This window comes from Carassius auratus, unplaced genomic scaffold (assembly GCF_003368295.1).
Source record: "Carassius auratus strain Wakin unplaced genomic scaffold, ASM336829v1 scaf_tig00217025, whole genome shotgun sequence".
In the NCBI taxonomy this organism is placed as follows: Eukaryota; Metazoa; Chordata; class Actinopteri; order Cypriniformes; family Cyprinidae; genus Carassius; species Carassius auratus.
In genome coordinates, this window is record NW_020528858.1 from 126,239 (window position 1) to 146,464 (window position 20,226).

At 38.6% G+C, this 20,226-nt stretch overlaps 2 protein-coding genes across 2 annotated transcripts in view; both read right to left on the reverse strand.

Annotated features, from left to right (window-relative positions):
• Positions 1-7,713: 7,713 nt before the first annotated feature.
• On the reverse strand, positions 7,714-9,602 carry LOC113099720 (mid1-interacting protein 1-B). The gene is made up of 2 exons (XM_026264653.1): positions 9,340-9,602; positions 7,714-8,981 (listed from the first exon to the last, which is right to left on the reverse strand). Exon 2 carries the CDS (start codon positions 8,739-8,741, stop codon positions 8,301-8,303), a length of 441 nt encoding a protein of 146 aa, XP_026120438.1. The 5' UTR covers positions 8,742-8,981; positions 9,340-9,602; the 3' UTR covers positions 7,714-8,300.
• Positions 9,603-11,034: 1,432 nt separating this feature from the next.
• LOC113099718 (tetraspanin-7-like) overlaps positions 11,035-20,226 on the reverse strand; it is a 30,787-nt gene continuing 21,595 nt past the window's right edge. The window contains exons 2-8 of the mRNA XM_026264649.1: positions 17,659-17,847; positions 17,509-17,583; positions 17,281-17,376; positions 16,970-17,125; positions 16,814-16,897; positions 14,298-14,380; positions 11,035-13,038 (exon numbers count right to left, since the gene is read on the reverse strand). Coding sequence (XP_026120434.1) covers positions 14,312-14,380; positions 16,814-16,897; positions 16,970-17,125; positions 17,281-17,376; positions 17,509-17,583; positions 17,659-17,847 — 669 coding nt within the window. The 3' untranslated portion in view covers positions 11,035-13,038; positions 14,298-14,311. The remainder of the gene's footprint in view (positions 13,039-14,297; positions 14,381-16,813; positions 16,898-16,969; positions 17,126-17,280; positions 17,377-17,508; positions 17,584-17,658; positions 17,848-20,226) is intronic.

A 20,226-nucleotide genomic window follows, 5' to 3' on the forward strand; every position in this document is an offset into this window, starting at 1 on the left:
TTTGTGCATAAAACGCCAATATTTAGGCTATACACAGACGTCTGTGGGAAACGCAGGTTGCGTTAGGACAAGGTGAAGGGTTAAGAACCTTAGGATATATACCCTCTTGTCTCCTCTGGTCTCATATCATCTCTTCCTCTCCCCCCACACACACATAATCTTCTCTCCTTCTTCTCGGAATCGATTAGCATTCATCCTTATGTGCAGGTCTTCCATGGAGAGCTGATAGCGTGCTGATAAATGGTCCGGGAGAGAGAGGGCGTCGCTTTCAAACGGACATCCTGCATTTACCAATCAATAACCAGACACCAGGGACGGGGGCAGCTCAGCTCGCCCAATCATTTGCATCAGCCTGTCTGCTATAAAGGAGACGGAGAGGAGAAAGAAAGCAGTTTAAGAGTTTGTGCAGCGGGCGAGAGCAGAATGCTGTCGTAGGCATTAAAGAGGGAGCGAAAGAGAAGTAACGAGGGGGAGAGAGAAGCCGCAAGGGCAGCGGTTATTTTATCACAGCAGTTCTTCATTTTCACAGCGGTTCAGCACAGCCAGAGGCACCGGAACCCAATCTAACACAAACATACGCACATTTATCTAACTGTCTACATAAGGACTGCCCATTGACTTCTATTGTTATTACATTAAGCCAATTATAATTACCATAGCACTGAAAAACTAAATACCATGCAAGTACTGTGGTACTTTTTGGTATGGCATGTCACAGAATGCTATGGTGTTATCATAGTATTTACTTAGTAAATGATTAAAGTCAATACCATAGTTATGCCATGTCTGAAAACACATGATTATACCATTGTTTTTTTGTATGTAGTGAGAAGATGGTGATTATCAAATACCAAGTACCAAGATACAAAGTACCAAGTTACAAATCCAAAACTGGTACTTTGTAACATGGTATTTCAAAGAATAAATGTCTGAAAAATATTGATTACAACGCCCACATACGCACTAATGGAGACTCGCAAGAATATGCACACACAATAGGCTAATGCAGGAAGTTTCTCGACTACTCATATATCCGTTTATATAGCAGTCTACGAGCTCTCAGCGTGCGCGCCCTCGCAACAAGGACGTCTAGAAAGGTCAGTTATGCAGCATTAGAGTGCGGCGGGGTGTGTGTTTGTGTGTGTCCGCAAGCAAGGACGATCCCATTCATCTCTGCTCCAAGCTGCTAATGCTGCTGATGAGAGAAACCCAACCTCATAAACAAGGTAAAGAAAAAACTCAGGGGAGCTAAAGCTCGGGGATCCGACGCTCAGTAATGAGTCTGCGTGTGGCGGCAATCAGAGTGTGCTGTGGCGTATTCCCCCGCTCGCCGAGCTAAAGGGGTAATCAAAATTTAATTACGCAGAAAATGAAGGGCAAAACCCCACGATCCAGGACCACATGAACGACCGCTGATTGGTGGATGACAGATACGCATTTGAGTGAGAGAGAGAAAGAGAGAGAGGGAAATTAAATTCAAAGAAGATAGCAATCACCATACTTTGTTCCTGTCCCAAGATGACGTACCACAGGATCTTTGACAGACGACTATCCCTGTGTCAACCCTGTAACTCAAAACATATGCCCCATCTTATCAAAGAAAAATAAATCGTTTTTTTCATCGTACAAAAAACAAATGGTTTCAGAAGACTATGAGATAATGTCCCAGTATTGACCACCATTCTGGCCTTTTTGTGCAACACTAGCTGCTCCTGTCATGTGATCCTAGCTGAAATCTTATTGGACGGCCTGTGTTTTCACTTTGCGAAACTGAAAATATGAATCGGACTGGTTAAAAAAAAAAAAAAGATATATATATAAATTACCATTTTTAGTCTATGCAGAAGCATCCATAAATCTATTGTTTTATTCCAGCACATCACTGGACCTATATTTGTTTAGCAATTTTTCGCGCCCCGTGTCGAAACGCCTTAATGGGGATCACTACTTTGAACTTTTATTGTGTCCAACCAAATCAGTGAGTTTTTACATTTACCTTTTTATTTCTGAGAACTGTAATGATCAAATCATTCCAGTGCGCAAGATTTAAATAATTTGGAGATTTGTAAACTAGTTTCAGATTGATTAAATAGTATCGTGATAGCCTCTTGCAGCTGTTTGCGAGTGCACTTCGAAATAACAAGGAACAGTAAATAACTGTTCCTTGCTCACAAAACAAATGCATTTTTCTGTTGAAATCAAACTAAAACATAGCATTTAACACTCATTCTGCACTGCCTCAATGTCTTGTCGCAGCATCCTGTCGGCTCAGGTTGTCCGCAGAGCTTAAGAGCATGACATGGCTTCTCCTGACCTTCAACCCTCGTTTATCGGCTGCCGTCTGCGTGGCCGTCTAACTCACTTAGCGCTTGGCTCTCTGCTCTTATCAACGGCTTCACTGACAGACGACGAAGACACCAGAGAATAACTGCCTCACGTTGTCACCGCCAGAACGGAGAGAGAGAGAGAGAAACAAGAAGAGGGAATTGTCGAACGCGGCGGCCTCAACACCCTTCAGACTTTGATGGCCCTGAGCCCTGAGATGAAATTTCAAAGCGTTGTCTCTCTAGCGCTCTCTCTCCTCATCTTGCAGTCTCGCTGCAGAAGGCAATTACGAGTCCCTGGTCTCCGCGACCGCCCACCTCCCTGCCGTCTCGTCTTTGCATTCCTCTTTTTTTCCTCTTTCCTTCCCTCATTACCCACTTCCCACTCTCGGCTTTTTCTCTCTCTCTCCACTGTGAGTCATGCAAATCAGCAACGCTCACATGGAAAATATATCAGAATCGTTAATAATTTTAGGGCAAATTTTATAAAGGTGGAGAGGATGCTTGGGGGAAAATGGCAGGAAGGCAGAGAGGGGCCATTTTAATGGAAAGGAAGTAATCATAGCGGGCCATTCGAGATGAAATGCAGCAAAATCCTTTGACGAATAAATGACGACGTGCTGTGCAGAGGATGCCCTTGAGTGCCGATCCGAGGTCGGCTTTCCTGTATTTAACTATTGCGTGCAGATCTAGCAAAACCCTGATCTCAGATCAGCTCCAGAGGGCACCTGGCAGCCGCTTATTTCAATAACCAAATCCACAATGACTGGAAACCTGATCTCTCGCAGTGCACAGGACTGACCAGATCATATTCTGCTTTTCCCTGGAGATGCGAGATGCTATCCGAGGCAAGGTTTTAAAAATAAAAAGTGCAGTTAGAAGCAAAATTGATTTTACAGGCACAAAGAACTTTCTAGTTCTTTAGAATCTATGTACTAGTGCTTTGAAGAGTCCAGAAACTAACCAATCAGAAGAAATTATAACATCTCGGTTTTCACATATAAATCATAGTTTCTCTTTAATGTTTTGAGGAACTGTTTGTGTATCAACTCTGATCCTTCATCATTGCAGTATAGGAATCTAACTAGAAAGCCACCAATGAACCATCACATTCATTTTGAATCTTCTGGAAATCTTTGAAATGTTTAAATGAATGCTCAGGTTTCAGTATTCCGCAGTATCTGTGACATCCCCCTCAGTTCATAAAAACAAGCAAAAATCTTTTAAAGTAGCACACTATTGAAGTCTATGGATGAGTTTATATGTCGCAATTTTTATAAACAGTAAGAAAAAAAATTGAGATGTAAATTTTGATCATAATAAGGTGAAACTATTACAAAGAACATATTTAAACTCTCCAGAATGGCTTGCCCTGTTGACTTGTACATTGGTGTAAACTAATTTAGTTTGTTTTTACAACCTGACAGACTTGAAATTATTTTCTGAGGTGGTGCATTCTGGGATTGCAAAAGTCAGCTTAACTAAGAATGTGTGAACTGAATCTGCTACCAATAAAACTGTTTATGATATAAATGTATGCCTCCTAACATACTGTATAATACAATCCCTTGTGTAAATTAAGGCTTACATAAGTGAATGTAGCTTTCCATGACGCACTGATAGCCTTAAATCTGTGGTTAATTACTGTGGCAAGATTTACACTATAACTGAGCCATTTATATGTTTTAATTACGGTTGAATTACCATTCTGTTTGTCAAGCCTAATTTACGGTAATCTACTGTAACCGAAATGCTTCAGCACAATGGTGGTGGCATAAATCAATAACTCAGATGTTTTAAAACGATTCTTTCAACACCAACAAAAATAATAATAATAATTTAATCGTACTGGAAAGTTTTCAAACTTTTCAGCAAAAGCCTCTTGAGGGCGTTTAAACATTTGGCTCCTTCCACTGAGTCCACGTTATTAAATTCAGCTTCCTGTAAATCAATTCCCTAACCGAATTACACGCCATCTTATTTCGTTACACAGGAATCTTGTCGTCTCGTCTCCATAGTAACAACTTTGTGACACTGATTTTTGACCACCGCCTTGTGGTTTGTTTTGGCCACATTGGAGGCAGCATTGGACGCAGCTTGTCTTGTTATTGTCACCAGAGGAATAGGAGGTCCTTCCCGATGTTTCTGAAGGGTTGCATTCTGGAAAGTCCCAGACTGTAACAGATGACCAAAAGCAAGGCCGCTGGGGAACCTGACAAGCTACCACTGAAATAGCTCAGAGAGAGACGTCAGTCATATACTCAGAAGAGTAAGAGATTGTAATAAGACAGCTATTTTCTTGCGCTCGGAGACAAGACACAATCCCCTTAACAAGATGGCAGCATCCATCCTCTTCGTTAGCCTGTCCTGCTGGTTTGTTACTCACTTTTACCCGTCTGCACCTAGTGAGTCATGTTTTAAAATAACTTAAATGATCCTCGACGAATTCTGAAGAATATCAACTCTCCTAATTTCCCATTATTTTGAGGAGTTTTTGCACCACATGCATTTTGGCCTTGATTCTCTGCCAAGAAAAGCAATAGTGTGTGCGTTTGATTTGCACCTGATCCCAGAACCCCTTTGTGCACCCAGAAGACACGTTGCATCATACCTCATATCCTACACCGGTGGTCTTACGATCCTCCAAAACTTCATCGTACTGCCTGGAAGTTTCAGGATGTCATGCCACGGGCTGGTCTTACATCAGCTAGATGGCAGACAAACAGTCGGAGTTGAGAAGCGCTAGATCAGCAAATCCAGCTGATGGCCTCCTTTCCTGTATAGTTCTCCCAGCATCCCTAATTAGGGCGCGATAAGGAAGACGAGAGAAAAATGTCAACCAGGAGGGTTTTGATTAGGAATATTGCTGGAAATACAGTGGAAAGTTGACAGTCATGTGATACCCACATCAAACCAGCTTTATCTGTGGTGTCATGTTTTATCAAGGATGGAACTATTATGGATCCATCAGTACTAAAGGTCAGTTTGTCTACTAGTCTGACCAGCTACAAGATACATGGAGTTCAAAGAGCAAATTGTAGATTGTTTGGCTCTTAGATAACAGACACAGCTGAAATGTATAAAAATCAAATAAAGTTTTTTTTTTTTACCATACAGTGTGAAGATTGAAAGAACTTAGCAAAACTTTGGGTCTATAATGACCTGTGTTATGCAAAGTCAATATACCTCTACCTGTAATGCTCCAGCCAAATAGTTCAACGATAAATTTGTTTTGGACCCAGTAATGTCTATATTTAGAACAACTTGAGACTGCAAATAACCAGTATGTCAGCGATATTTATGCATTGATTTATTAAGGACATACCGACTAGGCAAGTGACCTTTTTAGTAGTGACACCTGCTAAAAAAAAAGAGTGTTTACCGATTTACTTTCATGATACTTCATAACCAGATAACGTGATGTAAAGTACTGGTCTTTCATCAAGAAAAGGTCACAGAAACAAGATTACAGTCCATTTACAGTACATGTTTGGATGTCAAAACCAGACAAAAACATATGTCAAATGTAATGTCTGTTTACACTTTGCCATTTTATCAATGTCGAGATCTTTAACAGTTTAAGTAAAACCTCTTTACAAACTGTTTATGTTTTGGTGTCAATACTAGACCAAAATGTAAATGTATTTTCATCATATGCTTTTGTTTAAACTTCATATTTATTATTTTATCAGTTAGATTATTTTAATCAAAACCTTGTAACAGTCCAAAATGGTGATGTAAAAATCAACTTTTTTCATTTGACCTTTATGTCATACAGTTCACTTTACGTCAGTGTTTCTCAAACTTTTTCAGCCCAAGGACCACTTTATCTCTCATTTTTTTTCTGAGGACCACCTAACAGAATCCCACTCTAACACGCCCCCAAAAACCAACAAAATAGGAAGGATAAGCTACATTTAAGTTTAATATGCGACTGTTTCAAGTCAAAAACTAATTATTCAAACACAAATGCAATGATATGATCAGAAATTATTATATTAATTTTTATTTAATTTGAAAAAGTAAATGCGAAATGAGTTGCAGCTTAATATGAACAACAAACTGCACATGTGGAAAAAAAACATCCTAGGTCCCACTTAATGCCATTCCATTAGTTTAAAACTGAGGTGGTGGGTATAGGAAGTCCATGGTTGTAACTATGGTAACAATAAAATGCTGAAAAGAATGTTCCCCTTAATGTCCATTATCACTGAAATTACTGGGATTTTACACATGAAACAAAACTAGAACATTACAAAACTAATAGATCTGTGGATTTTAGATTTTGAGATTTCCATATAAAACTTTAACGTGAATATTAATGAGATGGGTGGTGCTGCTTATCACACATCAGTTTCTGAATGTCTGGCTCCAAAGAGGAGAGTTTTAGGTCATCTTTTCGCGGACCACTAGGGGGCGATGGCGGACCACTAGTGGTCCGCGGACCACACTTTAAGAATTACTGCTTTACGTCAAACCTTACAATTTCTGATTTTATCAGAGTACAGTTCTTTAACAATTTATGCAAAACCTAAATAGTCCATTTATGTTCTGGTGTGAAATGTAGAACTTTAAATGCAATTTAGTCTTGTGTGCATACTCTTTACATTTAGTTTACACTACATTTGATATTGAATCAGTGTAAAGATCATTAAGTAGAACCTGACTAGTTTTTTGTTTGTTTGTTTTTTTACATCAAAACCAGACCAAATCTTAAATGTAAATTTGTTTTGTGTGCATCTGCACATCATTTAAAATGTTTAATTACGTTCACCAAGTGCTTACCGTTTGATGATAACACCAGACAAAAACTTCAAACTGTAGATTTGATCAGAATACAAGATTTTTAGCATGAAATACTATGCATTCAGTTTGAATGACTAGAAACTTGAAGACAAATCAAGCTATATTATTTTTAAACAAGAGATATTGTAGGGCTTATCTTTACTACGTCTCCAAAGAGCAGATCATTTCAGTTTGACAGGATGCCTCAGAAAACCGTCAGCTGGCCACACAGGCATCAGCAACCCATTCCTTTATTTAAGAAGGCTTTTTTCTTACAGTAGTGCCTTTAGGCCTATTAAACTGGCTTAGATTAGAGACGTCCGTCATTAAGTGCAGCTCAAGCAGTGACTCAGCAGTGAGAAATGGAAAAATGCACTGCAGGTGCCCGGCTCTTTCAGATGTTGCCAGGTCTTAATATAACGTGCCTGATCCCTTTGCGGACCTCAGCAGCAGCTGCGCGCGCCAACACAGACCAATGTTTGCCAAGCACGATAAGGCAAGTACACTCCTGTAAAGTGCTATTTTGCAAGGACATCCCAGAAGGCAATGATTCACCGTTAATCATGAGTCAAACACTTGCATTGAGTAAAGAGTCACATCAGTGGGGTTGCGGTTACAAAAGGTTTATTTTCAGAACCATCTTTGTGATAGAAAAACAACTGCATTACACAACTTTCCTCCAAGACATTTACCAACAGTAACTGTGACGTAATCTCCAGGAATCTGTCAACATCCATAAAGACCCATCATATGATTCCATCAACGATTGACGTCACAAAGTACCAGCGGCTTTTCAGTGTAGAAATGTGCGTTTTATACATAATTAGTGTTAATAATTCTCAGCCCAGCCTGTTATAATCTACATTAATACACCGCCAAAACTACCATAACGACCAATGAAATGTCTTTTTTTTTTATTATTATTGTTGCCCTGCTTGCTTAAGTCGCATTTAATTTCAAAAGCCTGTTTCCAAGCCAGCATCCAGGTTGTGCAAACAATATCAAGGGATATTAGCAGGGGTATCAAGGGTACTTGTAAACCGGCATCGAGTACAAGTCTTTTTTCCAATCCGGGGAATTAAAGATGCACAGAAGCCACCAGGGGCCCATTTGGCTTCAGCCCCTGCTGCACCCCCTTGTGAACTTTTTTTGCGGTCCACCGGCGATGGATGGAGTAAACTCCAGTTCATTTCAATTCCCGCAGCCGCCGATACCAATCTCTTGCTTGTACCGGTTTGTCAAAGTGTTGGCTTTTCGGGTGAGCTTGGACAGGACCGTGTGCAGTCCGTTTAGATGAAATTGAAACAGCTTCTCCAAGTCCTCATCGTTGGGTTCAATGCGAGACGTCTCCAGGGCCGTCGTCACGCCGTGCTTTTCCTTGCGCCTCTCGTCGCCTTGAAGTACACCCCATTCGATATCGTTCCTAATTGATTTGAGGAGCACATAAGAGCCGTACATGTCTCCGTCCTGGAAGGAGCTCACCTCTTTCTCTCCTTCTTGGTCCAATGGGACGTCCCTCAGCAGACTTGGCACCATAATCGTCTGGTCCATGTTGTTCACAGCACCAATAAACCGGTTCATGGAATTGAAGAGGGAGTTTTTTTGGTTGTAGGAATCGCAGATTTGCATCATCTTTGCGGTTTTATTGACCCAGAGGGGTTTGATCAGAGGTAAAACGAAGAGCAGATAGGGCTGGATGGTCCAGATAAATCTAATGGAGGGTTTATCCTCTATAAATCGTGTTCAGAGAGTGCTCAGGTTACTTGTGCGCTTCACTAAAGAGTTTCTGAAAGCGCAGGTCAATTTAAAGCGAGGGCGTGGCTTGCAGACGTCAATCAAACGTGTAACCAGGTCGCAACCGGATAATGTGACCTGAAATAACACAGAGGCGTGGAAGATTAGTGGGGATGCTCACAATATTATATAATCAATAGAAAAATCTGTGTGAGATGTAGAATATGAGGCAGAGAAGCAAAGGAATATAAAGAATAAGTGTACTAATCTTTTTCAGAATATATACGAACATGCTTTGGAATGAAAAATACAGATTATAAAAGGTATTTAGTAAAAATAATTTGATTTGAATTTTAAATATGTATTAAAAGCTGTATTCTGAACGCGCATTGTATGCTTCCTGCCACTCCTTGATTTCCTAAAGAAGAAGCCGGCCGGCAAACTAAGCGTCAATCTATCGAGTCTAACAAATAACTGAAAGCTTCTAAACACCCACCTTTGCTGATATTTGTCTTCCCTTAGATCCGAAAAAACGTCCGGCAAAGTCCAAGGAAACCGATGATAAAGTCGCCGAAAGATAACAGACTCGTCTAGCAACCGACCGAGGGTGAGGCCGCATGCAGCTCTATGCCGCTTATGAATATTCATGAGACGAGGCATCAGCCCACAACCGCTCAGCCGCTCTAGTCCAATCAGAAGCCAGTCGTCAGGAGGACGGCGCCTCTCGACAGCCAATCAGAGAGCAGAAAGGGGATCCAGCAGCGTGCTAAGGCTGCAGCTCACGCTCATATACACACGACAGTGTACGAGAAGAGTAGAGTACGAGGAACTACCGAACTGATGAAAGCACCCTCTACATCGCGAATAGAGATCATACTTACAGTGCCAGGACGGTTTCCTCATTCGCTTCATTTTCATTTCCCGTTCTTAAATGTCGAATACCAATTTAAGGATTCAAAACACTTTATTTTTGTGTCTACAAATGGAGCTTTCTGATCGTAAGCCAATTTTCAGGGTTAATGGCTTTATACGCCAACAAGAAAAAGTAACCTACCAAAAATGTTCTTCATCATAACATCATCAGAACGATATTTAATGACAGCTGAAACATATAAAAATACAAAATACATAAGACAGTCTACTTTTTTTTAATGTTGAGTTTATTCCTAAAGATACTGTAGCCTATGCCAAGCCTGCACAGATCAGTGGAAGTATGCAAATACTAACTTGCAAATATGAGTAGGCTATGCACGAGGGAAAGGGTGAATGTCACAAATCAAACACAGATCTACATATGGCCTCACCAGGATGGATTTGTTCGCTCAATTCGCCTTTTCAGTCGTTGCTTTGAATAATATCAAGGAAAGTGACTTTTGTTGTAAAGAAAGATAGCACAAAATTAGGTTTGTTTGGGTTTTAAATGATAAGAGAGTAGATAAACTGTTCAAAATCTATTGGACACTTCGCTATCAAAAGTAAGTGGAACATGCATGTTCATGTAGACGCCACTTGTTTTGATGTTTCAGATCACTGTTAAAAGTATCAAGAAAGATAGTAGGACTTGCTTATTTGTGGAGCATTAGATCTGTTCTTTATATATATGATCTTCTCATTCTCAGAAGACACAATATCTGCATGAAAATCCATGTTTGCATGATTATTTGCATGGGCTTTCCCCATGAATGGAGATCTCCTTGCATTGTGGCTGCTGCCGCCCCGTTACGTTTTTTAACAACATCCTGGTGCCACCTAGCGTTAATGAAACTAGCGAGGCAGTTTTCACACCACTGGTGTGACCATACGTCTATTTTCCCAGAAATGTCTCAGCCGGGATTTCTAGAATGCCTAAAAAGTCCTGGTTTTCGCTTTGTTTTCCTATTGTTTACGTACTTGCTGAAGGTAATGAGCAAAACGTAGTTTGACCAATACCATGCAGGCAGTGTATATAATCGATTAATCGTGGCATTCGAGATGGTGGAATCTACAGCAAATGGTCAAACGCAATGCAAATATTCGTTTATAGTTAATGTAAATACGAGGACAGTGGAGAGCATGTCAACAGGAGAACAAAGCCAATTAAGAAATCACAACCAGAACGTGTCTAAGAGGGCTTGGGGACCTACACATGATCCCCATCCATCCAGTTCAACCACAACACACAAACCTCAAATGAAGACAAAGCAGAAACTGATAACGACGAAGAACCATTTTATTCATAGAGATCACGCTTGTTTACAATATCAACGTACATTTTGTTGGCATGCTAGCTGGTGATGCATTTTAAAAAGGTTTCTTTTTATTATACAAAGTATATTATTACTCCGCTCGTCTATCTGGAGATGTGTAGTTCATCACGTGTGTTCAGACTATGAATTCTGGACTCTAATACTCAATGACCCATCAACACAAGGGGCAGCTGCAGAAATGATGGTTTTACATTTTAACATAACATCAACTATAAGTCCTAAATGAGAATTAATAATCAATGAGAAAACCATACAAAACAATAACACAAAATTACATTTGAAAAAAAAGAGAGAAATGCACACTGACACACGTAAAAGTGGAATTCAGTTGACAGTACTTCACGATTCAAAAGAAAAAGTAAAGAAAGCCAAAGACTGCAGCGACTTCTACCACTCATGCAAATAAATAAATAAAGCGCTGAGGTGTCTAAAGCTTGGTTCATTCTTGCAACAATAAACCAACAAAGCCTCCAGAAAACCTGTGATTATTCCACTTTATATAAAGTTGTAAATCAAATTCCTCCAGCGTTTAGCTATCTGTTTAAGAGCTGTTCTCCTGTCAACATTATCACTCTAGCATGACATGATGCTTGCTGATTATTATTATTTTTACTTTGAGTGAAACGTAAAGTAACAGTATATATATATATATGTATATTTGTAAGGTGCTATATATTTTTCTAAGCATTCTTAGAAATATCATTCTTGTTATCCTTCATATATCTCATGCAGATTGAAAATTCCCAGAGCTGATTACATTCTTACAGTAAAAAGCCACAAAATAACAGAAAATACAGCGTCTCGCAAAGTAGATACGGTGTAAAACTGTAACTACAACCCATAAACTGCAAAATTACCCATTAAACCGCCCATTAAACAGTGTTTAGATAGTGCTCAGAAATATCCGCTTGTCTTACAATGACATAAAAGCCACTAGTTTTAAGGTAGTCATTCCAATCTTCAGTCTAAATGTATTTGAGTTCTGAACGCAGCTATATCTGGCAGAAAATTGCTTGTTTTTGGCTTTCACAACAAGACAAAATTGATGTTTTTGACTCTGTACGTGATTTTGTCGAGTCACTTTCAACCCAACGCTGAGATGTGGAGTAAAATAACAAAGACAAAAAAAAAGGCATTTCTGAGATAAACCCCCGATTTTACAACAGCAACAACAACAACATCTTGTCATCTGTAATTTTTTTTATACTTTTCCTCTTGATAAAGCAATTAACTAACAAATCTGCATTGAAGTCACTTTTTAGGGGTTAAGTAACACCGAGTCCTAACCAGATGTGTGAAAATACTGCGTAAAGCCACAATAGCCAATCAGAATGTTTGATGTGTAATATACAGCAATCTAGACCAATGAGAATTCACTGTGGGCGGAGCTACCAACTGCAATGCAACATATGGAAACCAAGCTAGCAAAATGGCAGATAGATAAGAAAAAACACAGCTTTTAAATAGTTTTTCTTCTCAAAAAAGGGATAGATATCTAACAAACGACACTTAATTTAATTTCTCTGTCTAAAAATAGAAAAAACAGCAAAACCACAGCTAACCTAAACATATTTGATATGCAGCTAGAGTGAGATTGCGATATCGATTGGCTTGTATGTGATCGGTTAGGACGCGGTGTTACAGAAACGCTGTTGACTTTAGTAGTGTGTGTGAGATGGTTTCCACATGCAAGGTTTTTGGACAGAGTAAAGTACGCGTGCGTCTTAAAACCATTTCCTTTTCCCCACTAACGCTGATGTTTCCAAAGAAGAGGCTTTGGTCATGGCATAACTGCATGATTTAGGAATGACGGAAAGGAGAGAAAAGAAGGCAGGAAAGACAGAATGACAGAAAAAAGGAGATAGAATAAAAAAGAGATCAGAAAGAATGGAGTGTGCTAGCATTTTTGGGTTGCTTTCCCTTTCCAAGGTGTCGTACGTCTTCTGTGCCTGTAGAAATGGGAAAGAGGTTTAAATACATTCTCAAACATAAAAAGTAACTATTCACTGAAAATTTTTCTCCACTCACTACATTTCTAAAATGTTTTAATATTAAAAGAGGCAAGATCAAGTTTGTTTACATTTCTGTGAATATGCTATTTTTTTTATCGGATAGGCATTTCGTCCACACAGATCCGGCGTATTGGAAGAGTGAAACCGTTATTTTTTTAAACCGGGTCTCGGAGTGGATAAATTTGAAAACGCTGCCTTTGCATTTTCGTGTGGACGGCGAATCCGTCTATTTTCTGAAACGATGACGTCATCAACCCACGTGTCGCCCCTAGTCAGACACCGCTACATCACGCAACAGCAACAAAAACATGAACTAACACTGAACGATTGTCTTTTTATTAACTAACATTAACACAGATTAATAAATGTATTGTTCCATCTTCGTTTGTGTACCAAGCATAGTCCATGTCTTCTCCGTTTTAAGTGCATCTCTGTGGCAGAATTACAGCGCCACATACTGGTCTGGCATGTATACTACATCGTTTTGTGGTTTCGTGTGGACAAGGATATTTCTTGAGACTAGGAAAAAAAAAAGATCGGATTGGGGTAAACTCAGTCTCCGTGTGGATGGGGCCTAAGGCAACACTGCATTGATTTTTCAAAAAAAGAGAAGAGAAACATACAAAAAATATATTTACATATATTGTAATTATTTTAAAATGAATTGAATAAGATTTTCAGATATATTATTTTAAATTTTCAAATATCAAGAATGCACATAAGTAAACTTAATTTCTTAATTATGCTAAGAAAACATGTTGTTGCATTCACAGAGAATTTACCCAGAATTCATTAGTGAAGCAAAACAACAAAATGCAGTTGTATATATATTTTAATTCAGTATATAATTTTAAGAAAAAATAAATAAATAAAAAAATAAAATAAATATATATACATATATACATATATATATATATATATACATATATATATATATATATATATATATATATATACAGATTAATAATACAGATTAACACTTGCCTGTTTATTTCAGAAATACAAAAGCAAACTTTATGCTCCCTTCTAAGAAAACATACTGAAGCGATTTTTTTTCATTATTTCTATTTTATTTAATACTCTATCATCTCGATTCTCATGTGACCTATTTGTGCATCATGAGTTGCAGTCCATTTCATATGAGTCAGTACTTCTGCTAGTTAGTAGTTCAGTGTCTGTGTGTGTGTGCGTCTCACCTGTGCACAGGCCTCTACACCATCTCGTACTGATTGGCAGTGATGAATCGTGACAGACAGCAGGCCAGCAGCATCCCGATCAGCTGAAACACACACACGCACGTGGCCGTTACCATGGTATAGCTGTTTCCAGTGCTTTTTTTCCTCCCTCTCCCAGCGTAATTGCTAATTAAATTAAATTGCGATAGTCGTTACCGCCGGCTGCTCTCCCGGGTGTACGGTCCGCTCTCTCCGCGCGCACCAAATTCTAGTTATAACCATAATGAATGTTTACTGATCCCCGTTAAACCGAGCCAAAAGAGTTCCACGTGCGCGGCGGAAGATTAGACGTCATTGATCCGGGGCCGCCCGTGTGCTCACAGATAACGTTTACAGTTCAATTAGCATCGCTAGAGGGGTCGAGGTGTTCCTGCGCGGCCCTTTGGACCCATTAGTTTGGATGGAGCGCTATCTGCAAAATATGGTCCCGAGGCGGAAGCGTGAGTGACGGAGCGCCTGACTGCGTTTGAAGAGGCACGCCACGCTCGCTAGAAGACCCCAGCTGCGCCACACGCTCGGCTCTGGCGCCTGTGTCTATGTGTGTTTACTAAATGAGGGCTGGGAAAACACAGACAGCCCGGGGTCGGTGTTCACGGCGGAGCTGTCTCTCGCTCGAGCTTTTAGACGCACCGTTACCCGGTGACTCGTTTCGACGGAGCGAGCCGCTCCATCTGCGCGTGACAACCGCAGCCAGCTGTTCAGCTCGCGTCAGCGCTAAACGGAAAACAGAAATTACAGTAAACAGTCAATATTAGCTCAGACGCGATTATGACGTCTCAAGGAGAGGAAAATACTCATATGCTTATCTTTAGATAAAATTAACGGCGTGCAAGTTGTTCTGTTAACAACATCAACCAGTTGTGTGAGTTTGGGACGGGACTATCTTTTTGTTTGAACAATCGAGAGGTCATATATATGTATATATATATACCAACAATCTTGTACATATAAGAAGTAAAACTATTAATATAAAAAAATGTTTTAAAAAATCATTGTGAATATTTAAAATCAAATGTTTAAAATAAAAGTATAGAATATTAAATAAGTGCAGATTATTCAAATATATGAAAACACTAAAATAAAATGTTTAATAAATGTAAGATATAAAAAGTAAAATAAAAAGTTTAAAATTCAAGTGTAGAACATCTTTAAAAAATAATGTATAGTATAAAATGTTTAAAAAAAGTGTACAATGTTTTTTTAACGTTTAATTTAACATAAAAATATATTAAATATTTAAAATAAAAAAATGCAAATTCAATGGGATATCTTTAAAATAAAATAAAAATGCTTAAAAGAAAAAGTATTGGATATTAAAAAAAAGGACTATATAAAAAAAAAAACTTACTTTAAAAAAATTAAGATTTCCTGTAACCACACAGAAAAAATAAAGTAAAACTACAAAGCCCCATTCACACCAAGAATGGTAATTATAAAGATAACGACATTAGCATCCACAATAGTAGACGATATTGTCTGCTTAGATGCAGCTGGTGGGTTAAATTCTCAGGCTCGTGATTGGGCGTCAATGTTTATAGTGTTCATCAGCTGGAAAATTTTTATCTGGAACAACTGAATGTGATTTTAACAATATCGTTTCTGCTATTCTTTAACACTGAGAACAATTTTTTTAACAAAATCTTTATCATTATCTTTATAGTTATCGTCCTTGGTGTGAACAGGCCTTAAAGGGTTACTTCACCCAAAAATGGAAATTAGCCCATAAATTACTCACCCTCAAGTCATCCTAGGTGCATATGACTTTCATCTTTCAGACGAACCCAGTCAGAGTAATATTAAAAATTATCTTTGATCTTTCAAGCTGTTTCATGGCACTGTAACAGTGGGTGTTGCATGCATCAGTCCAAAAGAAGTGAAATAAAAAGTGTCTCACAGCTGGCTGCTCACACATCACAAGCAGTTTGAGGTCAGCGTGGAGAGATCAAAATAACAGTCACTAATTAGAAGTACAAAACAAGGATTTGTAATGTCGGAGGATTACGATATAAGCCAAAAGGGGACTGGTGTTCCTTTGCTAAAGTAAGGAAACTTTGTTTTAAAGAGACTCACATGTGTGCGCAATACTGACCTCATACATTATCCGCCCGGAGCTGCTTCCATGTGCAACTGTTGGCACAAGCTACATTAAAGTGATTATTACATTTTGAATATGGATAATTTTCTTACAAAAATGGATCGTTTCGCTACAAGAGGCCTTTGTTCAGCCCCCGGAGCCACGTGAGACACTTTTTTTTTTTTTTTAATGGTTGCGCTTTTTATTTCACTTCTTTTGGACTGATGCACTGCAACACCCGCTGAGTGACAGCTTGGAAGATCAAAGATACTTTTTTTATTTAACACCGACTGGATTCGTCTGAAAGAAGAAAGTCATATACACCTAGGATGAATTGAGGGTGAGTCATGTATGGCCTAATTTTAATTTTTGTATGAACTAACCCTTTAAGTCTCCATCCTACCTGCGAGAATGCAATTCCAAACGTTACTCCAGCAATAATGCCCACGTTAGTCTCAATGAAAGTCGTCACCAGCTCATAGCAGCCCTGAACACAACAGAAGCATTATAAGTACATGGACATCAGTGTGTGTGTTTGTTAAGTGTGTGTGTGTGTTACCTGCTGATAGACTTTGGTGGGTGCTATGGTGGCGTTTCTCAGGTCTGAGGACTTGCAGTCAGAGACGTTGGCGCAGCAGCTTGGAGGAATTCCATTCACAGGGAAATAAACGCTGGAGAACCAGCTGGTGTAGTTCAGAACGCCACAACAACGCAACTGAACACAGCCAGAGGGAATATCATACAGATCAGAGCTCATGACAGGTAGTGCTTAATCTCTATCTATCTATCTATAATGCAGATGATACATTTATCCTTACACTAGATAAACAGCATTAAACAGAACGGTTGTTAACCAGTGTTTGAACGTACACTCCTCTGGATGTTGTCCACCGCGACGCTCCTCTCGTCCTTGGCGTTGTAGTTCAGAACGGCCTCATTGTATGTCCTCATAAAGGTGCCTTTGATCTGAGTAAACACACACACACACACACAGTCTGTCAGATGTCACCAGAACAAGCCCTCCTATTGTGAGACAGATGGAGATCTCCGAGACACATTATGGGTCACCGCCGGAGAATATGCTGAAGCACGTCTCACCTCATGACGGAAAACAAAGCCCGAGATGCCAGCGACCAGCTCGGCCAGGAACACCAGCGACAGGAACATGGCGTACTAGAGATGAGAGAGACGTGTTGGCTGTTAGGGGCATCATTTGATGTAAACTGCGCTCCCTGAGGCTAAACTCACCAGTTTGAGCATCCATGGGCTCCCGCGGCACGTGGCGAAGCATCCGAACAGTCCGAACACGATGATGGTGGTCCCGGTCCCGATGAGCACGTAGGGAGCATTGGTGGAGTTCTCAGCGATCAGAGCGATGTACGGACCCAAAATGAATTTCCCCCATAATCCCACTGCAAGCAGGATCGCCCCCGTGATCTACAGGAAAAAGACAAACATTAGAACTTTTAACGTTAGACCAATCGAGGAAGTATTTCTACTCCTCTGCTGCCATCTAGTGGACAGTACATGAAGACAGCAAAACACATAGAAATGATGATTCTGATCAGCCAGTGATGAGGTTCTGTGGTCTAACATTTTATAATAATGACACCAATGTACATCTTTTACTAATTTCTTATTATCAGTGTTGTTAACATAAAGCTATTAAAATTTTTAACTATTAGTTTATTATTACAGTAAAACTATTAAGCTAAATATAAAACTATTAAAAGCCGTTTACTGTAATTTAAATAAAATTAGAGTATAAATATTACATAAAACACTTAACTAAAACAAGAAATTGAAATACTAAAATAACTAAAATAAATACAACTGTAAAAAATATAAAAATAGTAAAAAAAAAAATGTATACAAATGACAAAACCACATAAAATCACCAAAACGTACATAAAAAATGTATAGAAAATACCATATAAAAAAAGCTAATTTAAAACTTTAATACTGTAATAGTATATAAATCATATTAAAATAGCACTGCATATTAGCTGTTCTAATTTCACGCCTCTTGTGTTGTTTCTACTCAAATAATGAAATAATTTAAATTCAAACCAAAATTTGATAGTAATATTGCTATGTCCTAAAAGCTATAATATGTTACATTTTATGTTTAGATTATTTTTTAGTAATTTAAGTAATTGATGTGTTGTTTACATATGTGTGGACATATTTTATGTCAAAACTATTCTGATTTGCTTTAGTATGTACCTATTACTATAATGAACGTTTTATATATATATGCCAGTTGACATTAATTAATGTATGAAAATAAAAGCCCTTATCTAAAAGCACAAATTCAATCTTTGTAAAAAATAAATACTAAATATATAAATAAATCAAAAAGTTGTTTTACAAATAAACAGAACCAGAATCATTTATAATATAAATATAATAATATAAATGCATAAAAGTGAATGAGTGAGTGAGTGAGTATAAACTCCAGCATACAAAAAAAAATAAATAAGAAAATTCTAGATTTTTGTATATGCTAAAAGCATAATATATTTAATATGTTTCTCCTTATTTTATAATAGGCAGTTTTTATAGTTTAGTCACACAAATCCGTCCCACAAACAACCACCTGAAGAGGGCGCCGGTGTATTTCTCCATCACTAGAAGCTTCTCTGAAACACAAGACTCATTGAGGGGTGGAAGGATGTCACGTAATATCTACAGAAACACAACTATTCTCATGAAAATACATAAGCCTGGTAAAAATGTGCATCTAAACATATCTCATCTGTCCTGTTTCATCTAGACTTCACTTACAAAAAGTAGCATGGCATTATCATGATTTGAACATGTAGCATTTTTAGTTTAGTAGAAACTAAAACAGATTGGGTCTCGGCTGTTTGGATCGTTCTCTCAGTGTTAATTAAGTTTTTATCAGCAGTCTGGAGGACACATGAAGGCCGATGGGCTTGTGCTGAACCAGTTTAGCCTGCTAGCAGATGGACCACAGATTCAACACGACGCACTGAACCCAGATCAACACATACTGTACAGGACATTTCTGCATGTAATCATCACTGCATGTAATTGTCTGAAATGTTATGACTAACATCCACGCGTTCGAGATGAGCAATAGTGTGGAGTTAGCGAGCGCACATGACGCTACCCACAGAAACAGCCATGAATCAGTGAACCCACCTCCCACTCAGAACAGTATGATGCCGTCATTCTGCCACCTCTGAAACAGTCATCGGTTTTATGGATATGCTAATGATGGTGTGAAGAGCTATTGTGGCACAAGCTAAACTCAATAGTGAGCTGCCTTGGTGCTTAGAAAGCATGCTTACTGAAAGAAGCCTTATGAAACATCTAATAGACTAATTAGAGTTACAAATTAGAGTTAGGTGCTTCCCAAATCGCGTACTTATACTTATGCACTATTCTATGACGTATGACGTGTAGTATAATGTGACCTTGGACCACAAAACAGGTCATTAGGGTAAATTTTTCAAAATTGAGATTTATACATCATCTGAAAGCTGTTCTTAGCGATGCATATTACTAATCAAAAATTTAGTTTTGATATTTATGGTAGGAAACGTACAAAATTTATTAATGGAACATGATCTGTACTTAATATCCTAATGATTTTTGGCAATAAAGGAAAATCTATAATTTTGACCCAGACAATGTATTTTTGGCTATTGCTAAAACTATACCCCAGCGACTTGAGATTGGTTTTGTGCTCCAGGGTCACAAATAGTGCGAGTAGTGTGTTTACACCAAAAATTCCAAAAGGAAAAAAATGCACTTTAAATACCCGGATGATGCACTTAACTGAAAAAC